The following is a 22839-nucleotide window of genomic DNA, read 5'->3' on the forward strand; positions in this document are numbered from 1 at the left end:
CCTTGAAAGATTGAGTGTTCCCTCGTTTAATGTAAAGGGTGAAAGGGGATGATGAGTGAGGAGGGAATGTGACCGTGCACAGGAAAACAGGCAGAGGACAATGGAGTCACTGGTTCTCCCCATCCAGGCAGTGTGGCCTGTCACTGTCGGAAGACTGGTCAGGTTTAACTTCCATTAAGTATAAATCTAGTGTCCCCGCAAGGCCATATCAAGCCCAGCATGGGCTCCATGGCATTTTTGCACCAAAATACCCACAAGTGTCTTAATTTATTTTTATTTTCCTGCTCTGGCACTTGTTCTGCTGTTTCTGGTGTGTTCTCAGTTCCAGATGCTACTGTTTTACTAGGCAGGCCCCCCGTGGGCAGGACCGCATGGGCCTTACAGCTCTTGGAATAGGCTGGGCTGGGGCTTCAGAAGCACTGCTGGGCAAGGCAATATTAATGAGATCTGAAGTCTCCCCTACGGGCCTTCTTTTCTCTCAGGGCTGGGCTGAGTCCATTCATAATGACACAGATTTGTTTTTTAAACAGAAAGTTCCAGATGTGCTAGGCACACAGTATACATGCAACTGATTTTCTTATCGAAAACCATGTGTCGAACAGCTATTACATGTAGGTGGAATTTCAGGTATTGGCAAGAGAATATTTTATAGGTGGAGGAGAGGACTTCCTAAGCCCCGCCACTCCTACCAGTCATGAATTCTGTAGCCGTGCCCTCAGGCCTGACTGGAGTGGACAGACTCTCACGTCACCAAAATGGCTGGGTATCCAAATTTCCCATATCATTAGACATCTTGGAGTAGGGCTGGAGTGCAATTTCCTTCAGGGCTGTCACCTTGGCTCAATGCTTTAGGAGCTGACCACCTTTGCTAAGGAGTTGCTCTTCTTGTAAGCATCTTGTAAGCAAGCACCTAAGCTCCAATGATCTGGTGACACTTGTCATCAGGGCTGGCAGAGACCTCCGCAGCGGTATGCAAGACAATGAGGGGGCTGCTTTGAATTTCCCGTAGTTACTGAATTGCACGTGCGCGCATGTGTGTACGTATATACATCAGGTATTAGCAGGAAAGTCTATATATTCACTGGACTGAATCCTCACATCCTCACATCCTCACAGAACACAGACTGGCGAGGTTTTCTAAAATACACAGATTTCTTTTTCTGCAGCAGTGCAGCAGCAGACATTTTCAAATAAAGTTAGAGAGCAGAACACTCCTCACTTCTACTATTTCTGAGAAGTTCCATGCTCCTGAAGGCCTAAAAACACTTTATTTATGGGGGATGGCACCAAAAAGGAAAGGCCTCCTCCAACTCCTGGGGGCAGGCTCAAGTTAGCAATGTGTACTTAATGCATCTGCTAAAGTAGAAGAATACGGCTACCTTGATGCCATTTCTGAGTGCAAACTACAGCCATGAAATGTGATTCTGAAAAAGACTCCGCAGTGGAATGGTCAGACTGTAGTGGCGGAACCTGCGGCCTTTTTCTTTCTTTATGTTTTAGGCATACACAGAGTTAGGAAGAGCCAGGAACAAAACCTGGCTCCAATACTTCCCAGCTGTGCAACTCAAGGCAAGTGACTCTTGCCCTCCAAATCTGTATTATCATCTGAGAAATGGGGCTCTAGTTCAGGGTTCTCATATTTGGTCCTCAATATTTTAAATCATTTCTCTTTCTGGGCTGTCAGAGCAGAGACGCCAAGCAATTCTTGGAATGGCCCTGGATTTAATGACATCAAATCCAAGGACAACCCCCCTCTTAGCTTCCAGATACCCAGCCTTCAGAAGGGAGCCAGGGATTGCTGTGAGGACCCAATTCATTCTGGAGACACTCATTACCTGCCTCCCTGATGACTTCTCCCTAGGGGTTTCTGCGGACCCTACGGCGGTCAGGACACAATTCTGAGCAACTCTTACTGATGTGGGAGGAGGGAAGCCTCCTCATGCTGGGGCCTAAGGCCGGGTGGCATGCTTCAGCTCTGGGGAAGCCGGTGCCACTGCGGGGAGCACCCCAGTTCTTAAAAGGATAAATGCTGCCGGCAGGAACTCCGGAGCCTGGGCAGAAGCTGCTGTGCTGTGTTCAATGCTTCCCTGGTTAAAGTTTTATCAGGTGCTGAAGACAGCAGGAGCCCATAAAACAAATCTGAAATCCTTTCTAAGTAAAAGCAAAAGTGCTTTCCTTGAGGATTACAGAGATAGGATAATTTATGGAGACAGGCTGGCATGTATTTTTCTATTTCCATTCATATCCACTGCATAAATGCCTGGGTTTCCCAAATATTGATTTAAAGTAATAATATATGGGCAGGAATGGAGGAGCCAATGATCTGTCCATTGCTAAGATAAGGCTACTACTTGGAGATTAAACAATAATTATCGGGGAAAGACAACACAAGCTTCCAAATCCTAAGGTCTTCTTAATTTTCTGATTTTTAAACTCTTTTAAGAATGGTGACGGGTCCTCCTTTAGCGGTAGTTTCATTGGGTGTGGCTGGGGGACGTAATTAGCGGTATGCCAAAGTCTCCAGTCTTTGCGGGCACAAAGGTAAAGCACCGAAAATGTCTTAGCTATTTGTTGGCCACCAGTTCGAGAGAAAAATACTTAAAACAAACAAACAAACAAAAAAACAGCCCAAACTACTCTCAGCCCCAATGTCCTTACATATTTAGTGAGCTAGGGTAATCTTAACCCTGAAGCATATATGCCTGGTAGCTTCCTGGCCTCGAGGCAAGAATCATTTCATAGCATGCACAGGACTGAACAATGATATAAATAGGATTCCTACAGTAAATAAGCATTGTTTCTCCCTCAAAACCGGCCTGCACACACACACACCAGCTGACCCTAAAGCTCTGTGATAGGTACACAGGTTACAGCAGGCAGGCAGGCAGGCAGGCAGACAGGAAAAGAGGAATTTCCCCCAGTGCAGGCTCCTTTGGTTCTGCCTCAGAGGCACTAGAAGTCTAGGTCCTGAGTCAGCAGGAACCCTAAGGCTGCTTGGATGTAGCTCCAATTGTACTTCTCAGAAGTGAACACCAAAACACCACTAAAAGCAGAGGAGAGGGAACGCATACCCCACTTGCAAATAAAAATTCTCTGTGAAGTCTTCCATTTTATCTTTGCTGTTTATGTATACAAACATTCTATTTCATACTATAACTGTGTTTGTTTTATCTAAAAATAACATCATTCCCTGACTCCAAACCATTTGTTAAGTAAAACTGCTGTTTCAGAAGACGCATGTTTTTTAGTTTGCAGTTTTGTATTCCCTAGTACATCACTGCTTACTTGGTTGTAAGGGAAATGAGATTTGGGAGTTAGGAAAGGCCAGCGTCCAACCATGGTGGGTCTCTGCTCACGTTACCTAGGAGGAGAGAGCCAGGGTGTGGGAGATGACCTAGAAGTGGGGAGTGCCCAGGGAAGAGGGGTCCCCGCTGGAGTAAGAGGAAGGTGTACCCACCGGGAGAGGAGCTCCATTCCGCACCCCACAGAGGGCCAAGACGTCTCCCCACACTGCATTTAAGCCAAATCAGGCTAAGCTGCGGGAAGGGAGGCAAAACCTACACTGCAAATTCCCGTTTGTAATACACATTCCATCCAGACTTTCATGTTGTGACAAGACCCATAAAACCTCAGAATCTACTCAGATCATTCAGGTTCCATCAGATTCTTTAGTGACCGTTTTGGAAACTCAGGCAATTTGAGTTCAGAAATATTGATTTCGATTTCAACTTTTAATCAGATCGCTTTGGTTCCCACCCCCCCCCTTTTTTTAAAGTCATTTCCTTTCTACCTCTTCAATCTTCTTCTTTTTTTTTTTTTTCTCATTTCCACAGCACTGAATTATGAATCTGAAGTCCTGGATAACCTCATGTACTAAAAATATCTCTATATATTTCTAACTTTTAACTCTTTCTCTGTTTTCAAGCCATCCATCTTATTTTATGAAACCACGTTTTCACAGATGTATTAAATGGACTTTTAGAGACTAATTACGGGGGTTGATTCGGCCCTACTTTTCCCTCATTTATTCCATGCTTCAACATGAATAAAGTGGGGTCTTATTAGCAGGTAGGGAAACAAATTCCGACTGCCCTTCAAGACTCCTCCAGATCCCTCTTAGCGAAGTGACACTGTTTGGGTACACAGCATTACAGGGGCTGGCTTTCCTGAGTAAGTTCAAAGCAGCCATCGGGGGATCACCCGAAGGACCCTTTCATTGCTCCTGGTCGATCAAAGGGGCACCTTCCCTTGACCTACCATGACAAGAGAATGAGAAGTACAGTCAGTAACAGTAACACTGGTCCTTCCTTGGAGAGCGATGTGCCTGCTGCGGACCTGGGGACGCATCTGGTGGAAGCACGTTTGTTGCTGGGCAGCTTTCACAGGAATCAGAAGCCGTCACATACATGCCGTCACATACACACAAGGGGAAGGGATGATTTTCCACTGCGGATGGCAGGCCTTCATGTGTCTTCTTCTTCACTGGCACCGCTACAGAGGAAAGGAGAACCAAGTGAGTTAAGACATCACAAGAACGGAGGCAGCCTAGTTACTGATGAAGGCACAGGCTCCGTTGTCAGACTCACCTGGATTTCAGCCCTAACCCTTACCACTGCTGGGCACTGTGGCCAGGGCCAGGTTACTTAGCCTATGTTCTGATTTCTTTATTTGACTGCAGAGATGATGATAATAAAACCTGCTTTCTTAGGTTACTGGAGGAATAAATAATACTTATAAAAGGCCTGTGCCTGGTACATAGTGAGTGAGTAGCTATTTAAAGGAGCGGGAGAGGGTCGTAATATTTTTTTAACTTAACAAAATAAGTTGCTGGTAAAAATCAGGAGTTTGACTTCCCCTAAGCCTTAAAGCCACCTACTGTTAGAATAAAACAGCAAAGAGAAGCATCATCCTGCACACCCAATGGTACTTCTCACTTGGAATAAAGCCAAGGTTTCAATTCATGCCACAGGGACAGTCACTGGGTTCAGATGTCACCTCCTCAGAGAAGGTATTCTATCTAAATCGGACTCCCTGGTTACTCTCCACCTCCATCTTCTTTCTTTCACAGCCCTTATCATGTCCTATAAATCATTTGTTTGCTCTTTACTCCCTCCTCTATCCCCACCAGAGCATAAAAGAGTAGCAATATTGTCTATTTTACTGACTACTGTTTATCTAGCACTAGTACTGTGCCAGGCATACAGAAGTGTTCCATAAATAGCTGTCTTAAAAAGGGAGTGAGAAATAAAAACAGGAAGGGAGGGAAGGCAGGAGCTGAAAAGAATAGTCAGTTATGACTGCCCTGACCAGGGCATCCTAGCGTCGGTGGTATTTCAGTGGCCAAAAAATGGGCTGTGAGTCTCAGAAGCTCGGCTAGAACCTCAGCTGCTCAGGGTTAGAGCCTCCCTGGCTTGGTCCTGGGAGAGAACATTACTGATACAAGTATTAGGACAAGAAAAAGACACGCCAGAAAAAAGATTTAGAAGGACAAAGGTAGTAAACTTGCCTAGTTCCTCCTCCTCCACCACTTCTAGAGGCCACTGTTCTTAAAATACTAACAAGAGCCAGCTTGCTCAAGCATGCCGGGGCACTGAGCTACGCGCTCCTCCCCCATTCTCTCTGTTACTCCTCACGAGCATCCTAGGATGCAGGGGCTGTTGTTGTTGTTTTTGTTATTATCCCCACTTGGCAAATGAAGAAAGTGAAGCTCTGAGAGATGTAAAATCCTTGGTCACACAGTAAGGTCTGTGTCCTTAAAATGTGAGGATTAGTTTTGGCTGGATAAAGTCTGTAGAGTCGTCAAGCTAGGGTGCTTGGAAGGGAGGTAAAGTCTCGTTCCTCTGGTAGAGACAGGAGTTAGGGAAGAGGAAAGGCCTGGGATGCAACAGCTCCCAGCTACGACCTAGAAATTTTCTTTATCTCATTTCTTATCTCACAAGGGATTATCTATGGCTATATAAAGTCAGTGCTTTTTTTGCATCCATTTGGCAAAGACTTTGAGAGAAAATATCCTAGAAAACAGACCTGTAGTACTTCTGCTAAGGGTGAAAACATTTCAAGACATGGAACCTGAAATTTAAGGTAAGTGTACTCTGGGAGCCAAAAGAATGAACTCAGCAACCTTCACTATCCAAACTCTGCCCTACTTCCATTCCCTTTCTCTGCCTCTTGTCCAATCATGGGATGAAGGGTGCATGTTCGGAAGGGCTGGACAGGGGACCGTCATTAAGGAGCAGTGTTTGGTGGCATCTGTCCCAAAGGGAACAAAGGGTCTTTCATGAAAGCGTCTCACCACAATCAAGGCACAGTTGGAACCGGCGCCACCGTCTCCCCTTTGGTATTATATCCAAAGCAAGCTTAACGTTCTCTTGTCAATTTTCCTTCAAATATGAGAGGTCCAGCACGAGCATGTGCCCTTTCCTTAAACTGCAGTTCACTTCTTCGTATTCTTGAGATGCAGTTTCAAGGGTTCATGAACCTGCTGAAATTGTATACAACATTTTGTCTGTGTGTTCCTTGTCTGAGACAGGCCATCATTTTCATCACGTTCACAAAGAGGTCAACCACCCCCCAAAATTGAGTACAATGAAATCATAAACAAGCTACGCTCTTTTCAGGTTGCCAGGTCCATTACTATAAGACTGCAGAGTTGACTTGGGGAAAAAATCAGACACCCTGACTGACAGAATCTTTTCTCATTGTCCTAACAGAGATCTGGTCTTGGGCCTGAATGACATAGCTCGTCTCACAATTTAAAAGCGTTAAGACCTTGGGATGTCACTGGTTAATCTGACGACCTACTCTGTGTTGGGTGTGACAGCAGGCACAACAACGAGTAAGATGAAGTCACAGCAGCTGCCCTCGTGGACTCCGCAGCCTAGTAGGTGGGAGATGGAGGGGAGGCGGGGAGTGAGAGGGAGGGGGAGGGAGGGATGGGGGGGAGACATATTTTTGTCCAGAATAGCATCTTCCAATAAAGCATATTCGTTTTCATAATTAATAACCTGTTTTTTTACAACAATAAAGAAAAAAATCATAACTGACTACAGCACAGAGCTTTGTTCACCTTGCGTGTGGTGTCTCCCGGAGGGTCACACAGTGTAATCAGTGTGAGGTATCATCTGAACGCTCCTTCTTCTCTCTGTACATAAGCTGATCTGTGTTCACAGGATTTTATCGTAAATAGACTGTAGGAGTCTTTACTTTCTCCAAGGGAAGTAGTACAGCCTTCTACCTCAGGCACGTATCATCCTCTGAAATAGCTACCACTCACACTTAGATTTATAATTGGAGTGATACTCCAATTATAAATTTGAAATTTTAAAACTGTCTGTTTTGTTATTGTTGTTTTGAGAATAAACTAAGGGTGTTAGATAGACAGGCTATTCTGTAGTAGGTATTTACCATGAGAGAAGCACCATTATACAATGGCTTTGAAGTTACCAAACTAAACTAGGTTCAAATCCCCACTCTGGCACTAATGGGCTGTGGGACTTTGGCTGATCTGCTCCACCTCCCTGAATCTCGGTTTCCTCATGGTAATACCGTATATCTTACAGGGTTATCGTGAGAGTTTTATGTATTTTATGAAATATAAAAACTTAAAAACGCTGGCTCCCTTCTTCAGTCTGCCTTTCTTCTTATCCGGAATCAACACCTGCGTAACTTTCCTTCAACACTGTCCTTCTGGCTTCTGAAATGTTCCCTTCTAGAGTAAGTGCTCTCCTATCCCCAAATGTCCTTACGTTTCTGGAGTGCAACAATGCCCTTCTTTGCTTGCTTGGAGAGTTTTCTAAATGACAATTCCAGACCTACAGATACGGAATAGAAAGGAAGCCTGAGTTCCCCGGTTCTGACCCTTCTACTTGCCAGGTCTCTAGAAAAGTCGGGCCTCGCCAAACACTGGTGAGGACAGATACTGAGAGAAGCCCAGTTAACTGGCCTTCATCACAGACTGACCCAGTTTGAGAGTGCTGGTGTGTCTAAAAGTAGTGGTTTTAAAACTGGGGCACACGTACCTTTGTGGGACCTAATGATTTTCCAGGCGGTATTTGGTCATGGTTAATTCAAAGCAAATTACTGTCCGGGACCTTACCTTCCACACACACTCTGCTGAAACTGACGCTTGTGATCTACAGGTTCCCTCTTCAGCCACTCCCACTTTTTGCAGCCACCTCACTCCCACCTCAGAGAAGAAATGTATGCCCCTCATCCTTCTGAATCGTGCCCTGGGACAATTTTAGAATGCCTTGCTTCTGAGAGGAGTCCCATGAGAGCCGTGTAAGAAACGGAAGGATATAATCCCTTACTTCATCCAGGTAAGAAACTCTTGGCAAAGCTGTGTGTCCTTATCTGTCCATCCACAGGTCTAAGGATTCACATTCAGAAGTGAGATGGTTGTCAAGAAATGTGTGCTAACATACTTACTTTAACTGAAAAAGTGAAATCAGACATGGATCTGAGAGAAAGCAAGACTGATTTGGCTGGATGGTTTGACCATAAACACCATCTTTGCCAATGAGATTATGTAGTGAATCTTGCCTGTAAATTTAATAAGCTAAATCTGTAGTGCCAAAGTTTTGACAAAAATGTATCTAAAGCTCATACTACACAGTATGTCAGCCATAATATACTTTTCAACTATCTAAACTTGATATATAATTTAAGGAGTTAACTTAAAATGGGCAAGAAGGCACACAATTTTTGGGGGGGTTGGGTATAAGAACTGAAAGTATTGCTGAAGGAACAGAGAATTCCTAAATCGTGACTGGGAGACTGATGTGACATTTAACACCCCCTAGGAGTAGGGGTCCAGGTGACAGAATGTGGTGTCCCCTCCGCCAGCCGGGCGCACTGCGTCAGGAACAGTCCTTCCTGTCTTGTTGTGCTGTCTGTGAAACGGGAGGCATGGTTAGAGGCCTGCCACAAGCCCCAGTCCTACTCAGCCCCTAAACACCTGCTGATAAAGTGATTACGATCAAGGAGTGTTTCACTGTCTGACAAGCTTTTAGAGAGTCCATAGAGAGAGGCAGCTCAGTTTTTCAGCTTCGGTCCCCAGAGATGGACCCTTATAAGAGGAAGTTAATAAATGAGGTGGGTAGGCATTCTGATCTTGCAAGTGAGTTTCTTTTCTTGAGAATATAATACAACTTAATTTGATTTGGCATCACGGATACTGCTGAGTCCTTGGCTATTTATTAATTTTTGCTGTAAAAGGATTATCCACTCAAGAGGATGGAGAAATTAAGAGGTATCAACAGGAAGGCAGGCCGGATTCAGCTGAGATTCAAAAAGATAGATGTAGTATTCTCCAAAAATGAAGCCACAGAGATACTGTATGAGGAATTAATGGGACGCCTCCACTCACCATCTGAGGCTGCAGCCGCCACTTCCAGTAAGTGTGTGATCAGCCCAGCTGGGGGACCAGCCAAATGCCCCGATCTGGAAATACTCCTCCACTAGACAGAGCAGAGCTGCTACTTTTGTCTGCCATGTCACCTGTCCCAATAGCGTGGGCTGAAAATGAGGGGTAAAGTTAAATGTCCTCCATTTATCCTGGGCTAACTGAGAAAAACATCAGAGGGTTTCACAGTTCCAGTCCTGGCTTTGTTGTGTGACTCTGGGATCGTTTCCTCAGCTGTGAAATTAGGATGCCTTGCATTGTAAGTGAAATTTATGAAAATTCAAACCAGACGAAAGTGAAGCTCCTTTCTGACTTACACATTCGCCGAGCTGATTAATTAGTGCTCATTTATACTGTTTTTCCTGTTGCTTCCTATGCACTGCCCTCTTTCCCCATTCCTCTCCAACTCAATCTGAAGGCTGATCTCAACAATCCAAGTTCTTTCACCTCTTTTTCTGGCTGGGCCCAAATGCCAGGTTGATGAATTGTATTGCTTGATCAATACCCAGTACAGACCCTAGTACAGGAAGCTCTGATATGGGCAAATGATTTCCCCATTCATCGTGGTTCTTAAAGTCTAAAGCAATACCAGCCTTGTTGTGTCTTCCTTCATAAATCTCAGGAAGCAGGGAGAAGGGCTCTTCTTTCTCTAGATCATGTTATACTTTATCCTATGAATTTTCTCTCCTTCAATAATAACCACCATTCACAGAAGGCCGACTTAATGTTCCAGGCACTGTGCTAAGCAATGTATATACACAATCTCACTCAACCCTCACAGGAGCTTTAGGATGAGTAGTAGTATCTCCATCCTACAGATGAGACATCGATGCCAAAAGAGGCTGTTTGACTTGCTTCAGATACACAGCTTGTAAAGCGTAGATCCAGCTTATGCAGACTCCAGAACCCTCTGATGTGAAACTGCACTCATGTAAAAGGAGAGACATAAACCTGCTCTTCTGATCCCTGGTCACCCACACAATAAGTGACAGTCATTTAAGATCTCAGGGGTTCACTATTTTACCTGAAAAGTGGGGTGATAGTATCTACCTCCAAGGGTCGTTGTAATGAGTTGGAAGGTACTTGCAAGTTCTTTTTTAAGATGAAAAAAATGCCACATATGGGTAGGATGACTACAGAAGGAGAATGAAATGGACACTGGGTTTGCCTCTCAGCCCTCACAGCTGCCTCTGCCCCACACACTGTCCACAGTGCTAAGTTTGATCTCCATGCACCTTGCAACCTGTTGACCGTTTTTGTAGGTGGCTGCCCCTTTGGCACTCCACAGGGGCTGTGTGGGTGCTGGCCCGTTTCTAGGGAGGACGGACAGGCGCCAGCAGGCCTGTTCACGCAGGGCCCTTTAATAGGGAGACACTTGAACAGAAGTAACAGGCAGGCTTGTTAGCCTGCCAGTGTCCCATCTGCTCTCAGAACTCCCTTCTTTAGGACTGAGTCTTCTGTTATGGCTGCTGCTGGATTTATAATGGAATCATTTCCAGCCTTTTTTCTTTTAATTCAGAAAGTAACTTTTTGTGTTTTGCTGGTCTGTACTTTCTGTAGCAAACAGTATTGCGTCTATAAAAAGAAAAAAGCCCCATAGTGTTATCCACTGGTGGTAATCACCATTAACACGCGGAAATCTGTTTCATCGATACCCCGTCTGTGCATATGCAAAAACAGATACTTCACAGGCTCTTTCCTAAGCTACTTTTCTTCATTCAACTATCAATCATGAATACCTTTCCTTACCAAGAAACGCATTTCTATAAGATTACGACTCATGATCAAAGCTGTATGGATTTACCATACGTAATTACTGGACACAAATTATTTCTACCTTTTCACCATTACCTACGCCTCTGTGACACATATTCATGTTGGTGAATCTTTAGGTTCACCCTTAATTATTTCCGAAGAAAAAATTCCCAGAAGAGAAACTCCTGGGTCAAAGCAAAAATTACAAAGATAGTACAGAGGGTTCCAATACCTAGTTTCCTCTATTATTAACACCTTAGTGTTATTAGTGCATTTGTTAGAATGAATCAACAAACCTGGTATGCTAGTATTAACACTAGTGTTAACTGAAGTCTATGTTCTATGCAGATTCCCTTAGTTTTCCCCTAATGTCCTTTTTCTGTTCCAGATTTCACCCGAGATACCACATTCTATTTAGTCATCAGGTCCCCTTAGTCTCCCCTTGGCTGTGACCGTTTCTTTGACTTTCTTGTTTTTGATGACACTGACAGTTTTGAGGAGTCAGGTATTTTGTAGAATGTCCCTCATTTGGGATTTCTCTGATGTTTTTCTCATGATCAGGCCATGGTTATGGGCGCCGAGGAGGAAAATCGCAGAGGTAAAGCACCGTTCTCAACACGTCGTATCAAGGGCACATGCTACTGATGTGACAGCGCTGCGGATGCTGACGCTGGTCACCTGGCCGGGGCAGTACTGGGTAAGGTTCTTCCCCGGTGACGTCACTCTCGTTTCCCCTCCACACGCTGCACTCTTTGGAAGGAAGTCACGATGAGCAGCCACACCTAAGGAGTGAGGAGTTACGTTCCCCCTGGTTGAACGTACAGTGTTTATAAAAATTACTTGAAATTCTTCTGAGCATGAGATCTGTCTCTTCTCCTTCATTTATTTATTTATTGATCATTTGTTTATATCAATATGACTCATGGATACTTATTTTTACACTTTGGGTTACAATCCAATGCTACTTGATTTATTTTGTTGCTCAAACTGTTCAGCTTTGGCCTTTGGGAGCTCTTTTGGTCCACTCCGGTGGCCCCGGACATACCCTCATCCGTGTAAGTTTTGTTTTGAGGTGTTTTGGGGGCACTTCTTTACTTTCTGACACGACAAACTGCTCCAGGCTCATACTGTATATTTTCTACCCCAGTCCTAGGAGTAGAAAATATCAGATATTTCTCCAACAAGCAAAGGCTATGTATTGACTATTTCTTAAAGTCTTTGATATATTACTGTTGAACTGCCCTCCAGAAAGCAGCCTGTACTGATTTACAATCATTACTCACACAGGTACGAGAATGGCCACTTCCCCTACACCCCTGCCCACACCGGGCCGTTTCAAAGTGTCTGTGGGGGTGAGCTTGTGTGTGTGCGTGTGTGTGTGTTCCTCCTCCCTGAAACAAGTTCTGTGTTATTATTTGGTTTCCTGTTGAACTTCAAGAGGAAAACGGCATGGGGGCTGTAAGCTTTTCCTTTTCTCTGCCTTTCTGTTGGCCTTCCCCAGCCTCCCTTCTCTTCCCCACTGCTGCTGGATTTCACATAACTGACGGCGTCCTGTCGTGAGGGCTGAAAGGAACCCTTCCCAAAGCATCTGTTAGGGCCCAGGCAACACCAGGGGGTAGGAGGTTACAAGCAGAAAATAGCCCAAGGGTTACCCTCCCTGCTTCCTGCCCCTTCAGGAAATCCACCTGACCCAGTTTCCTCATCTTTTCTTGGCAAGTGAAGAATGGAAACGAAATCTCTCTCAAGCAGTTTCCTTCCACAGAAATCTTAAACATAAGATTTAATAAAATGCTGAACTGCAAATTTCCTGTTGCCTCAGCTGCTGTATCTTACCAAAGGGAGAGGAGAAAAGATCAATAAATAAATACACTCGACATTAATCTCTAATCTCTGCATGAACAGTAGGCTTTTTTTTCAAGTGTCCCATATTAGTTCGCAGGAGTTTTGAGTCCCATGATGACCTTAAATTGAAGTCCGGAAGTTGTAGAAAGTTGGGAATTGGAAGCACACCAACTCTCAAAACCTACTTCGCATGTCACAGAGGGTTATGAATGTGGATTTAAGAGTTAGAAACACCTAGGTTTGAGGCACAGCTTTGCCATTTCCTAGGTGTGGGATTTTGAGTTCAGTGTTTTTACCTGGAAATGGAGGACAACGCAGTACCTACCTGGAAGAGTTACTGGGAGGATTAGTTGAGAATTAATATATATATAGAGAGAGTGCAGGACATATATACAGAGAGCTTGGCATGGTACCTGGCACCTAGAAAGGGCTCAATACACTTTATAGTTATAGATGAAGAAATCAAGGCTAAGAGAGGCTGAAGGTTATACGGTGAGTGGATGGTGGTGAGATTAAGTGAAAATCAGAGTTTCTGGTTCCCGAATACACCAACATACCTGCAACCCTCATTTTCTCTAAGAATGTCAGTTATTAACAAAAGAGAAGAATCAACACTGCTGTCACACACGCACTACAAGCATCACTCTGTCACCTGAATGGGTTCAAGACTGCTTCTCAAGCCTGTTCTCTGGTGTCTGATGATAGGCCACTGGCTCATAACAACAGTCAACAGCTATAATTTGAGTGCTTTATACATGCCAACCACTGTGCTTGAAACCTTAGAAGCACCATCTCCCTCTCCCACTGAGTCCACCAGCAAGTTCTGTCCACTCCCACTGCACTTCCAACCCGTATCTGTCCATTCCTCTTCTCTACTGCCACCACCATCTCTTGCTTGAACGGCTGCAGTTGACTTTTGACTGGTTTTCCTATTTCTATTCTTACTTCACTACAGTTTAATTTGCAAACTGCATTCAGAGTAATATTTTTAAATGTGCAACAGATTATGTCACTGCTCCACGTAAAGATCCTTCGATGGCTTCCTACAAATCTCTACGTGATTTGGCCCCTGTCTACCTCTCTAAGCTATTTCGTGCCACTTGCCGGCCACACTGCCTCTCTCTCTGAGCCTCAGATAAGCAGTGCTTGTTCCTGTCTTAAGGTTTTTGCATTTGCTGTTAGGTCTCAAAAGCTCTCCCGCTCACAGCTTGGAATGACTGGCTCCCTAACACTTAAGTCTCAGCTCCTGTGTCACCTTCTCCAAGGCCTTCCCTGACCAAGCAATCTAGAGTAGCCACTCTACTCCTGTACTATTACAATAGACTGCTGTATTGTCTCCACAGCACTGATCACTATCTAAAATTGTTTTGAGATGTAAGCATCCTTAACTATTTTGTTCCCTGCTACATCACCAGTACCTGAAAATGTGCCTGGCACCAGTGAAACGTCAGCACAGTTTTTTTGAGTGAATGATCAAAGCAACCCCACAAAGAATTATTGTTCCAGAAACATTCCAAGTCTTCACAGGCAAACTGTGGGCAACTTATTGGTCTTAGGGATACTGCCCAGGACTCTCATGGACAGCTTATTCTATAGGTGAGCCAGACTCCATTTCTCTTCTAAGTCACACTGCAATCACCAGGCACGTATAACCACTGGGGGCGCCAGGTGCAGATTAAAGTGTTGTGTCATAAATGATGATTACTCTCACAAATGACTAAGCCTCACTGGTAAAGGATGTGTGTGTCTGATGGACAAGAAATGCTGTGTCACTGAGGGCAAAGCAGAAGTAAGTTCATGTCCACCCCCTCCCAAGCAAGGAAAGTTGAAGCACCAATTCACCTCCATGAGGAAATGTTCTCACCTTCCTTACAAAACAGCCGCAATTTGGCCACTTCCAGCCCTCTACAATCCAGCTATGAGCTGACTCAAGGCAGGCTTGGATTCCAAGACTTCAACCATCGGCCCCTCACCTTAATGGCCCATGGAGGAAGAGAGTGGTCCAGGCCAAGGTGGAAGCAAAGGGGTGTTTATTCACTGCTCCTCTCCTTCCCTCGGATGAAACGTCAGCTGGATGCAGCTCCAGGAGTGGGAAAGCTGGGTTAGTTACTGTGGTGGGCGTGACAGTGGAAACGCACGCAGCTAAGAATCAGAGACACGGCTTCAAACCTCATTCCAGCACACATCAGCAGTATGACATTGAGCGAGAGGCCTCCGTAAAGTCTCCGTGTCTGTAAACGAGGCTGGTGATGCCTGTAAGTGCTCCCTAAATGGATGCTGCTCTCATTTACCAGGCCCTGACTAACCACGTCACCAACATTTTCACATTCAGTTTTCCTAATAATAACCCTGACTAACAGCATTCCCACTCCATTTTACAGCTGAAAAAAGTGAGAAGTAGAGAAATGAATGACATCCCAAGTTCCACAGGTGGCAGAGCTGGACCTACAACCAGGGCCTGGCCCTTGTTTTTAACCGTGGACAGTGGGACTCGATGCTGAGTGAAGCCAGCTTGGCTGCATTTATCCAGCCGGGTTACTGGTAATGCCTCATTACCAGCAGCACAGCCGGTAACCTCTGCTGATTGCTCAAGATGTTTCCAAGGCCTTGGCAGACTCAGACTCCAAACCATGTACTAGAAAACTACCTCCTTGCTATAGGGATCCCAATAGTCTCTCTGAAAAAGGGTATCACCAGATGTTTTCAATTTTTTCAACCACAGCCACTCTGTGACTTTCCTATAGCAACCCAGCTGCAAGTTAGCCATTTCCCTCCGATTCTCACCTTGGTTCTTGTGAACTCCAGCAAACAGTCATGCCAAAGGGCCTGCCACCAAGACACCAATCCCTGGACAGAGTCTCTCTGCGTCAGACATCAGTTTCAATTTCAATTCCATTTGTCCTGAGGTGATAGGTACCCAGGTCTCACTCATTTAATTAGGTTGCATAGAAAATACCTTTCAAGGCTTCAGCTGGTTTTCACTCCACCCCAAGAGAGAATAAAACTGGTGTCATGTCGAGATAATGCCCCCTTGTCTGCCTTCAGGGAACCGGTGATGAAGGTGGTCTGCTAGATGCCTGCTTCACCCTTGCAGCCTGCAGGGGTCCAGGGACTCAGCATGCCTTTGCGTGGCTGTATTGCAAATGTCAGTCTTTACCACTTGAGCTCCTTGGAGGACAAATCTGTTTCTCATTCACCATGTTACCCCAAGTGTTTAACAACTTGCTTTGCAGTTAGGATGCATCTGGTGGTTGGCAGACAGTGTCTCTCACAACCTGCCTTGGCCTAGGAGAAGGGATTTAGCTGGTGAAGTGAAAGGTGGGGAAGGCAGAAACTTCAAGGCAGAAACTAGGTACAGCAGGAAAGCAGACCTTTCTCCTAGGAGCACTAAGATAACAGAATGCCTAAAGGGGGTAGTATAACACATGAGGACTGCCCACTCTGCAGCAGGACCAGAATTCCCACCCAAGTCCTTCTAAGCTGCGTGACTTTGGCAAAGCAATTTAACCTCTCTAAATCTCAGTCTCCTTCTCTGTGAAACAGGGAGTCATTCATTCACTCACTCTCAGTGAACAAATGTTAATCGAGTACCCACAATAGATTAGGTACCGTAATAGGTGCTGGCATTATAGTAGCGAGCAAGACTGACCAAGTCTGGTTCTCATGAAGCTTAATTTCTAGTAAAGAAGGCAACTAATAAGGGAGTAAGCAAATTAATAATCTCAGATAACGGAAAGTACTATGAAGAAAACAAGGCAGGATGCTGAGACAGAGAGTGATGGGTGCATGTGTACTGGGGGCAACTCAGGAAGGGGAAGATATCAGGAAGGGGAAGATATCACGACGTACCGCTCAGGGTCGATGAGTATTAAAGGGCATGATGGATGTGAAATGCTTAGCACACTTACTAACGAGTAATGAGCACTCAACCCAAATTCAACGGTTGTTATAGTACTCCATCCTGAGGGCAGCTGCTTCTCCTTCACCTCTCTGTGGCTGAGCCCCTCCCTGCTACACGCCGGCGAGGTGCATGCAGAGGGGATTAGACAGCAGCTCACAGTCTGGCAAAGAATGGAGCAGATGTGCTATGAGGAAAGGAAGACGTGGTCAATTTCACCTAAGGAGTCAGAAACGACTATCACTCAATGTTGACAGATGGATTGGTATTTCCCAGGAAGACCACGGGGCCAGAAGAAGGGCACGCCAGGTGGAAGGAACAGCTTGAAAACACTCTTGAAGATGTGAAACAGGCTGGCATGTTCAGGGAGCTGTGAAAAACTCCAAATGGCTAGAGATAAAGTGTGAGAGGGTACACTGAGAGAAGTATCTCATCAGCATCTCCTAATGCTTATCTTCATGGGTCATGCTTGAAGTGTCTCCTAAGAAGACGGGGTGGCGGGGGGGGGGGGATGTGGATGGGAAGGAACAGGAGATGAGAAGTGTGTCAGGGCTCCATATGGCGTCTATCACACGGCTAACACTCCAAAATGTGACTAAGGGCTGGGCTGAAAACGTTCAGCCTGCGTTCTGTGTGACATCCCCAAGGCAGCACAAACAGATGTTTCAAGGTGGCGGGCGCAACCAAACACGCAGTGGTAACTCAATATAAATGCTGTGGCGGGGGAAGGCAGGCATCAGGCTGCTCAAATGTGATTATCTCATCAGCACAAGTCTGAGACTCAGCCTAGAAGAGGAACGCAGGTGCCAATGCATGTTGCTGGGGGTCTGGAGTGAATGGACTCTTGCTCTCAAGCAGAGCCAAGGACTCCCTCTTTGCCAAAGCCAGACTCACTTGTCCAAGAGTCTAAGGCCCATGCCGGGGGCATGAGAGGGCTCTGTAATAGGGAAACAGGAAACTACAAGGAGGTTTCTTATGCCAAGTTCGTAACTCGGGCATCTCTGCCAGCACATCTTCTCTGAGATGAGTGTAACTGCGGAGATGTTTTCATAGGAGAACCATTCAGATAGAGGCCTGGTTCCCTGCCTGTTTACTGCTCTGTCCTATCCCTGTCCTTGCAGTAAATGCTCTTGTCATCAGTCTCCCTGGGAAATGGAGAAGAAATTAAGAAAGCCATCTCCACCCCCAATATTCCAAAAGCTTATGATACAACCAACAGGTCTGGACTGCAGGAATCTGCCGCTACTGGGAAGAAGGCTGCTTGACGCAGGCAGCCAAGGAGATGAACATCATATCCAATGTGCATGCAGCCAGTCTCACCAGAGGCTCTCCCTGGACTCCAGGTCAGTGCTGTCAGATGAAAGAGAGCACTAGTCTGGCCAGAAGAGAGGAAGATGACCCAAAACATATGAACACACCAAGCAGGAGAGCTGAAGCAAGGTGAGAAAAGAGGAACTGAACACTATAGGTCGACATCCTTTTGCACTGTAGGGGCCTGGCAACCAGGGCCAGAACCACCGGTGTATAAGAAAGACAGTATGATCACCCACTTAGCTCTTATTCATATTAAACGGCATGAAGGGTCACAAGGTGGCTGTAAAGGGCCCTCTTGCTAGGGGTCAAAATGAGACTCTCAGATGAGGCCTAGCACAGGAATGTAAAAATGGTCTGGAGGAGGAGAGGAGAATGACTCCAGGAATCTGACATAACTCCACACTAGAGGCTTTATTTTCTCTCTTTCAACTCCCCTCTCCCCTCCCCTCTGGTAAAGAACAGTAATAGCACTGAAATCCACAGATAATCCTTAAATCTCTGTGGCAGCTCCATTTCTAAACTCCTCCTTCACACTGACAGTTTTAACAGCTGTTAACAAGTCATAACAAGGACCTCTCTCCCTCCAGCCTGGAATATCAATATCCTTTCTCTTTTCCTACTCAAATCATCCCAGCCTTCAAGTCTACATCTTCCATGAGGCTGTGCTGACCCTCCAGCCTACAGAGACGAGCCATCATTCCCCATCAGACCCTCAGAGTCTGGGTCCCGCCCATAAGTTCCAGGGAAACTTCGCAGTTACCCTGTTCATGGGGGAGGGGCAGAAATGCAGGCTCCTGAGGGCTGGAGAGACCAGGTGAGCTAGAAGCAGTCCGATTAAGAGGATACACATGAAAACTGCCACGGAGGCAACGCTAGAGCCAGAGCTGGCCAGAGGGGCGGAGGGGTAGCTGGAGCAGGGAGCCGCGTCTGTAAACAGGATCATTTATTACAAAGTCCAAACTTCAGAAGGTCCAGGAAGGCTAGGAAGTAGAGCGCAAGATGAGCAGGACTGAAGTGTTCAGGAGGGAGGCTGTGAGCATGGTAGGCCCTGGAAGCCTCTTTAGGCAAGCCTCTTTTGCTTTGGGGCAAAGCACCTGGAAGGTTCAAGAAAGTGACACAAGACTAGGCATGAAGCCCTTAATGTGAAATCCATTTCCCTGGCATCGATCCCCGCCACCACAGGTGTCTTTTGTGGTGTTATTCACCTGGCATGATGCTTGCCTTTTCGTCCTCTGGACAGCGAGCAGCCAGCCCCTCCAAGGCATGTGTTGTGACTTGTCACTTACAACTCAGATTAGCAGTTTTGTGTCTAAGATTTATGAATTGAAGAAAAGGGCTTTGCATTTTCCCTCTATTTCCTGTACCTCAATCACCTTCCCCTTGCTGAAGACAGTCAGCATCAGAAGGTTCAAAACAGTGGGAGGCAGTCTAGCCCCCCCTGGGGTGGGGGGGCAGGCTGTGGGATAATGCTGGTGGGCTCTAGCGCAGGCAGGACGCCCCTAGGGGCACTGCGCACCTCTCACAGCCGTAACACAGACACTGTGCAAATGCGCTTCCAGCTGCCCGGCGCTCATTAGCTTTGTTTTCATTTTGTTTTTGGTTGGTGTTGAGAAGGTGGAAGCTCACCCATTTCATAACCCTCTACTGATTATACTTCCAGACACGCTGGACAGAGGTGGCAGAAGGTGTGAGGGGAATCTTTGGAGCCACTCCTCCAGCTTCCTGCCAGCTGCTTGGCTGGAGCAGAGCCTGTCGCCCTCCTCCAGTCCTCACTGCTCACCCAGAGGTCAGCCACAAGTTCACGTCAAGCAACAAGCATCAATTACAAACTGTGTGCCTGCTGGGAATATCTTTCTAGTGTCAAGCAACCATTAAAAGCACGTAAGGAAATCACAAGGGGGAAGAGAGAGGATACTTTGGGGAGGGATAGGATAGGATAGGATAGGATAGGGAGGGCAGAAGGGAAAGCATCAGCCCACCTCCTACCTTGAAGGGAAAAATAGGCCGTCAAAAGCAACATTGGTTCTAAAGAATGGGCCTTCCTTAGGGAAACTGCAGAACATTGTATATTTCAACCACTCTCCTGCTGGGGCCAACACACTTCAGGGTGCCTGGAAAACCTGCTAATACAGAGTAAAATGACATTTAAGCAACTATGTGTTTTTAAAAAAGTATTCAATGAGCATGTATTGTAATCAGTGCACGTATTATAATAAGAGCATGTATTATAATAGTCTCGCATTCAATCTGGATTGCATCTTTGTGAAGAAGACATTATAATTACCCATTTTACTGATGTGGAAACTAAAGTTCACAGAGGTTAGTGGCTCAGCCATGTTTGGAATTCAGGTTTGTCTGACTGCAAAGCCAATGTTCTTCCTATCCAAAAAAATATTGGGCTGTGACTCCTTGCCAGATCTGTGTCATTCTGACCCACCTGTGGTTACTCCCGGGTTAATCAGGTACTAGCGTGGGTGGTCTGTAGAACACAGTGGCCTTTCCTGTCCACTTGATTAAAGGAAGAGTAAACCTATCTGTCTTAAGTGGGCTAATGAAGTCTCTGTGATGGAATCTTTCTTCGGTCTTCTAGGTGTCAATAACCACCTAAAAGGGAAGGACTGGGTTCTGAGATAAGCAGATAACGTAATCTTGGGAAAGTCACTTCCCTCTCTGAGTTTGGTATCCTCATCTGTAAAATGGGTCCAATAAATGTAATAAAGTAGTTGTGAACACTAAGTAAGACACCTTATTAAAATCCTTAATATTAAATCTGGCACAAGGCAAATCTTTACAAATGACAGCTATTATTGTAATGTCTGTTTTATTTCGTATAAACAGTTTTGGAAAATACACAGGTTTAGCCTCAGCTTGTTCCCATTCAGTAGATGCTGTTTATTGTGGAAAATTCTTTAAAAATCTTAAGTTTGTTTCATAGCTAAGAACAACTATAACAAAAGAATGGCAGTGGAAGCATAGACAACTTGAGTTGAGGAAAGAGAGCCATATTCTCTCTGGGGCTGGTCCTCTCCCTTCGTGTTCAATTAACTTAGAGCAGACTGTAAGCACAGCTATTGAGAGACTAGAAACTTATGCTATATATACATATGGCAGAAACCTTGAGCACTTTAGGAGGTGAAAGACATGTGCAGGATGAATTAATGCAAATGGCTTTGCTTCTAGTTATACAGTCCCCTGAAGGCACATTTGCTGGAGGAACTCTCTGAAGATGGGCGGCTCCTTGGGAGGGCAGTTAAGGCTGGTTCCCTGGCTTGTCAGCCAGCTTAATCGAGCAGGGAGCAGTGAACTGAAGGAGAATCAGGCTGATGCTGTGTCCTCGCCCCTGCTCCTCACTCTGACCCCAACAGGGACACAAAGACCCAGACATTCTTCATGAGTTTTAATCTCCTGTACTTCTGACTCAAAGCTGCGCAGTTGGTAAGCTGCATCTTCTGCTCTCTGTCCATGGAAACCTGAAACCACTGCTGCAGGAGACACCTTCTATCTGCATCCTCATTTCTGCACCCCTTTCAGAAAGGCTTTCTAGGTGGAAGCAAGACTGAACCCTGCCCCAGGGCAAAAGCAAACTGTGCTTCAAATCACTGCCCCTGAGGAAATGGTGAACGACTTTTCTCTTACTGTTTCACTGCTTTTCTTTTAGAGGATACAGCAAGGCATTCCAGTCACTTAAATTTGCAAGAATGGAGAATCTGAGACTCAGAGATTCAACTCAGAGCTACATTCATTTGCATTTTAACTAACCCCCCAAAAGTATATTTGGTTCTACAGAACTTACTGTAAAATAGTAGACTTTTCAGTATAGGACAAGTGCTAGTAGCTTTCTGGCATGAAGGAAGGAAAGAACAATAACTTCTTTAAGGTCACTTCACTGGTCTTGAATGGGCTTATATTTGTAGGCAGATCTGGGGAAACTAGTTCTCTCAAGTCTGTCTTTCAGATATTGACACAAGAATCAGGTGATGCATTATGTGAAAATTAAGGCTCCAGACACTCGGAGGAAAAAGCACTCCCTAAGAAACAGAAAAGGACAGATACTGAAATTTCACAGCCTAGTTTTTTGATAGAAGATTTTCAGCAAGAGAAAGTTGGTGAGATTTAAGATTACTTAGAGACCTAGAAAGAAATTTTGCTCTCCCCCAAGGCAAATTTTACAGAGCCTTGCTTGCTTTTTTGTTAAAGGCAAAACCAAACATTTCCAGACCCCTTAATACACTGCGTATTGCATATATGTGTAAAAACACAGAAGCACACACACATACACACACACCCATACCCATTCTAAATGCAGTTTGCAACCTTATTCCTTCTTTAATTTGCCTTGCAATCGCTGAGTCAGTAATCCTAAACTGAGTGGCCAATTGTTATTAACAGGCAACTCCTGAATATCTAAAAGACTTAGCTGGAATAGGTGTGGTATAAAAACGTAGGATTTTATAGAAATTTAGGATACCCTTACATTCTGTAAACCACCACATCACTTCCTTTTTAATTCCTAGAGCCTGTGAATGAGGATTCACAATATTGGGCCTCACGGGTTATCTTCCAGGTACCCTTTAACTGCCGAGACCCCAAGCCTTGGAAAGGATATGTTTGGCATAGACATCTCTAA

General features: G+C 45.3%; 1 protein-coding gene across 6 annotated transcripts in view; it reads right to left on the reverse strand.

The window, feature by feature from the left end:
- TRIM44 (tripartite motif containing 44) overlaps nt 1-22839 on the reverse strand; it is a 133880-nt gene that overhangs the window by 22726 nt on the left and 88315 nt on the right. For 3 of the 6 annotated variants that reach the window (XR_009055478.1, XR_009055480.1, XR_009055479.1), the window contains exon 6: nt 4258-4491. Coding sequence is in view for 2 of the 6 variants with exons in the window: in XM_057749051.1 (XP_057605034.1) it covers nt 4464-4491 (28 nt within the window). In the remaining 4 variants the exon portion in view is untranslated. Of the gene's footprint in view, nt 1-505; nt 4492-22839 lie in introns of those variants that run through there. The other 3 variants (XM_057749051.1, XM_057749053.1, XM_057749049.1) reach the window with 1 other exon arrangement.

This window comes from Hippopotamus amphibius, chromosome 9 (genome assembly GCF_030028045.1).
Source record: "Hippopotamus amphibius kiboko isolate mHipAmp2 chromosome 9, mHipAmp2.hap2, whole genome shotgun sequence".
Lineage (NCBI taxonomy): Eukaryota > Metazoa > Chordata > Mammalia > Artiodactyla > Hippopotamidae > Hippopotamus > Hippopotamus amphibius.